Genomic DNA, 5,147 nt, shown 5'->3' on the forward strand with positions numbered 1-5,147 from the left:
GGGGCGGGGATGAGGCCGCTCCGTCTCCCCGGCAGCCGCCGTCACCAAGGCAACGAGCCGCTACGGCGAGCGCCGAGCGCCCCGATCTCGCCGGACGGAAGGCGTTCGCTCGTCACTCCGCCCCCGCGAACCATGTCCGCCTCGACCTCCACCTGCCTCCGTGATCCCCCCCCCCACTTCAATACCGTCCCTGACACACTCAAAAATCGCGGAGACCGGAAAGGACGACGGGGTTATGCCACTGCGGTTGGAGGGAAGAGTCGATTTCGGGTCTTTTTTTTGTAAATTTTCCCCTCGTCAAGTGCAGCAATGTTAATGACACATCCCTGGAGCAGGTGGGACCTGTAGCCCTCCTGATACAGAGTCAGGGACATTACCACTGCGCCACAAGCGTCAGGAGTGGGCCCGGATAAGTCGTCAAGTTTACCTTTGACGACTTCTGACTGTGATTTCCCAGCGTGAATCATCAGATGTTGTGGGTGAGGGTCCTATTGTATAAATTATGATTAATGCTGGAGGATCACTTGTGCTACACGTACTGCTGGCAGATGCTTCAGTTTTCTGCGGGGACTTTAATATTTTTGTTTTTTCTGAAAGAGGAAAGATATTTTGCTAACCCCCCAACCTGAGTGAACTCTTGTTATTTTTGCTGGGGTAAACATCCTCATCGCCTTTGGTAAACTAATTGCTTGTTAATGGGTGTCGTTTCCACAACTCACTGGTAGCACTCTGAGTCATAAGGTTGTGGGTTCAAGACTTTTGAGCACAAGATGGAGATTCCTTTTCCCTGAGGAACCATAAGAAGTAGGCCATTCAGCTCATTAAGTCTACTCTGCCAATTACTGAGTTCATGACTAATGTGACAAACCTAAATTCCACTTTTCTGCCTTTTCCCGATAACCCTTATTTCCCTTTGCTGATTGAAAATCTTTCCTACACTTAAGGTGTTAAGGCAAAGTCTTATGTGATGTCTTGGATGATGAATAATAACAGTACAGCACTGAAACAGGCCCTTTGGTCCCAAGATTGCACAGACACATAATGCCTTTTTAATATGCAATTAATATGCCAATAGGCAATATCTTTTGCCTCTGTGTGATCAATTTCCCTCTATTCCCTGACTATTCACATAGCTGTCGAGATGCCTCTTAAACATTGCAATTTCAGGCATTTACTGTTCTCTGTATAGAAAGCCTTCCTCTCACCTTTAAACTTACCCAATTTTACCTTAAATCTATGTCCACTAATAATTGGCATTTCTACCCTGGAAAAAAGACTCCAATATCCATTCTATCCAGGCCTGTCGTAATTTCGTAAATTTCTATCAGTTGCCACTCATCCTTCAACATTCAAGCAAAAACAAACCAAGTTTGTCCAATCTCTCTTCATAGCTAATGCCCTCCAAACCAGGCAACATTCTGGTAAACCATTTCTGTACCCTCTTCAAAGCCTCCACATCCTTCCAGTAGTATGGCAATCATACAGCTGCAACATGACTTGTCAATTTTTATACTCAATGAAGGATGAAGCATGCTACGTACCTTCTTGACCACCTTATCCACTTGTGTGAAGCTGGGAAGTGTTGACTAGTGTCCTGACTGATTCCTCAACCATCATTCCCTGAGATTCATTACATGGTCACTGTCACATAGACCTTGTTTGTCGGACCTTATGTGCAAATTTAATTTATATGTTTCCTACGTTAAAACAGTGTTCACACTTGAAAATTGGTCATAAGGTGCTTTGGCCTGAGGTCATTGAAAGGCACCACATATCTTCTATTTTTCATCTGGAATTTTTTACATAGTGTATTGACAATCTATTTAATTTATAAAAATCTTCATCACCTTTCTGTCCTCTCCTGGTCTGATCCAAAACAAAAGCTAAATGGAGTTTGAAGATATGAAATAATTTTTAAAAAATCCTTAAAATATTTTCCACATCTTTGGAGTGGAAAACAGGGTTAATGTTTCAAGTTAATGACCAACCGATTCTGGATTCCTCCATAAATGCTTAGTTTGACACCACAATGTAACACCACAATGAACTCAATAGGCTAATGGGACTAAAATCAGTCAACATGCTAAAGTGTAAAACTGTGATATCAAGGAAAGCATCAAATGCATTCAAAAAGCTATCAAGAACAATGATTTGTAGTTAGGAAATATACTATGAGAAAATAAAACTGTTATCTCAATAAAGCTAAGGTTTAAAACAGAGAACACACTTAAAATAAGTACAAAAGAGAAGACCAGAGAAATTAGAGCAAAAAAAATCACATATTCCAAAGTAAAAAAATTATTTTTCCTTGGAAAGCATGATGAAAGTATCAAGTATACAGTAACAACAAATTAATATGCAGTAATATCGTTGTTTGAAATGCAAGTAAGCTGATATATCTGTTTCCAGGCATAGCTCAAAGAAGATACTGGAAGAATAAATGCCCACATCCTGACTGCAAAATATTAGATGAGGTTCAGAATCACTGCAGTCTGTAAATGTAGCTAATGCCAATTATCCCCCAAGGAACATTATCCATGTTCTCAGGGCTTCTAGTGCTTTACCAACATTTCTTTGCTTCTGAATGAATTTTGGTTGCAAGTAAAATTTGTTATCAGTCTACAAATTGATCTAATATATTTTATGGGATCTGGCATAAAAATAGATGCTGATTGATTTGTGGTTTGCAAGTATAGAATTTATGGTTAATTGGGATCAAATCATGTGAAAGATTTTGAATATCAAGATCTACTCATCAAGAAGATATCAAGAATATATTCAACTAAAAAATGAAACATCTAGAACTTCTTAAATTTTTACTGAGGTTCCCACAATTCGTTTTTAATTTAAAGATATTTGAGCGGACAAATTATTCTTGCCTTGCAAGGCAACATCACAAGCATTGAAGAAAGAAATGGAACTTCCATGTTATGCCCACAGTCCAAAAAAACAAATTTCTTTCTGTGTGTATGAATGATAATCACACATCAAATAATTATTACGGCATAGAAAGTGGACATTTGGCACTTCACATCTGCACTGGCCCATCTCCAAATGAACAATTTATTATGGCCATTCTCCATGTTCTTCCTGTGACCCTGTCCATAATGCCTTTTTAGCCACCCATTTAACTCTGTTTTGAAAACTTCAAAATGTAACTGCTCTCACCATGTTGATAATGTCTTCCAGATCTTAAACACTCATTGAATGAAAACATTTTTCAACCTGGTGCTGTTGCGTCTATTACCAATTACCCCATATTCTTGGTCCTTTCACAATACTTTTCAATAGCTCTGAAATCTCCTGCTCTCACTACCTAATTCTCCGAAAGATCAATAAAATCAATTCTGATGTCTGTTTCCTGTGTTTAATATTTTCAAAATCCATATACTTAAGTTTCCCTGACCACAGTAAAAAATATTCCTGGGTTTTCTAGTGGGTTGTTGTGTGGTTCCCAAATGATGGGGGTGATGGAGAGATTTTGGAAAGTATGAATAAGTATTGACTCCAGGTCATGTTACAAACCAAAACATGACTCTGACAATAATGAGCTAATTTGGAGCCAACATTTAACTATTTTATATATTAATCAGTTGGATTCTGTGAATTGTAATATGTTTGGGAAATCTTAATCAGAATGAGGAATATTGCAAATTTTCAGTAAATAGGATTTTGTCCATGGATGTGAAATAAATTGTTTAAGCTTCTGATCTAAAAAATATTTTAAAAAATGGGCGGCACAGTGGTTAGCACTGCTGCCTCACAGCGCCAGGGACCTGGGTTCAATTCCCGCTTCAGGCAACTGTCTGTGTGGAGTTTGCACATTCTCCCCGAGTCTGCGTCGGTTTCCTCCGGGTGCTCTGGTTTCCTCCCATAGTCCAAAAATGTGCAGGTTAGGTGAATTGGCCATGCTAAATTGCCCATAGTGTTAGGTGAAGGGGTAAATGTAGGGGTCTGGGTGGGTTGCTCTTCGAAGGGTCGGTGTGGACTTGTTGGGCCAAAGGGCCTGTTTCCACACTGTAAGTAATCTAATCTATCTAAAATAGTGAGGATACATCCTTTATAAATTCATTCACACAATGAATGTATTAATTATCCATCTCTATTTGCCCTTGAGGTGCTGGTGAACTGCCTTCTTGAACTACTGCCAGCCATTCGGTGTAGATATATTCACAATGTCATGAGGAAGGGAGTTCTAAGATTTTGACCCGATGATATTTAAGGATATATTCCCAAATCTGGATGGTATCTTGAAGGGGAACTGGATAGCTGTGGTGCTTCCATGTATTTGCTTCCCCTTTGTCCCTATGTAGTTGAGGGTTTGGTAGGTGCTATCTAAGGGAGAAAGTGAGGTCCTGAAGAAGGGCTTATGCCCGAAACGTCGATTCTCCTGTTCCCTGGATGCTGCCTGACCTGCTGCGCTTTTCCAGCAACACATTTCCAACTATCTAAGGGACCTTAGTGAATTTTTCCAGGGCAACTGGTAGATAGTACACTGCTGCTATTGAGAATAGGTGGTGAAGGGCTGAATATGGATGTAGTGCTGATCAAACCAAATGCTAATTGTTAGAAACGAAAATCGCTTCTCAATAATCGCTCTAGACAAATTCAGGAAAACAAAGTTTTATTAACAAGTCAAGTCTGCAGAGTCGGGCACCCTTAAAGAAAAGGCGCGCTGAGGCTTACAAAGTCTCCCATTATATACAGCACAAGTCCCTCCTCTCCTTGGCTCCAACAAGCCATGAGGTTCACATTCTTAAAAACATCATTATTCTTATCACAAAGTCTGCAACAAATGGCTCCAGAGTCTCTAAAGTTGTTGTTTTTCTCACCCTGTAGTCCTATCAGTCAAAGACTTATTCTTCTCTGTCTGTGCAATCTGTAGCAGATGTCTCTCGAGTCGTTTCCCTATCCTGGAGTCTTATCAGTCAAGGACTCATCCTTCACAGCTGTGTGAATGGCTTCATCAATCAAGAGCCTGCTTGTTTTTACTATCGCTCACAAATTGTCAGCATTCTGCACAATTTAAACTACTCTACTTTTGAGTATATAAAATGGTTGTTAAAAAAGAAACAAAAGTTTTGTCTTTTATTATAGATCAGTCTGTGGTCCAGGCACATCTTAAAGTTTAAACCAAAATTACCTCT

At 39.8% G+C, this 5,147-nt stretch overlaps 1 protein-coding gene across 1 annotated transcript in view; it reads left to right on the plus strand.

Moving 5' to 3' along the window:
- Positions 1 to 209: 209 nt before the first annotated feature.
- The window catches only part of ddx24 (DEAD (Asp-Glu-Ala-Asp) box helicase 24), a 31,959-nt gene continuing 27,021 nt past the window's right edge, over positions 210 to 5,147 (plus strand). Inside the window, exon 1 of the mRNA XM_043697174.1 lies at positions 210 to 479. Within this exon, the coding sequence (XP_043553109.1) occupies positions 471 to 479 (9 nt within the window). The 5' untranslated portion in view covers positions 210 to 470. The remainder of the gene's footprint in view (positions 480 to 5,147) is intronic.

This window comes from Chiloscyllium plagiosum, chromosome 10 (genome assembly GCF_004010195.1).
Source record: "Chiloscyllium plagiosum isolate BGI_BamShark_2017 chromosome 10, ASM401019v2, whole genome shotgun sequence".
Lineage (NCBI taxonomy): Eukaryota > Metazoa > Chordata > Chondrichthyes > Orectolobiformes > Hemiscylliidae > Chiloscyllium > Chiloscyllium plagiosum.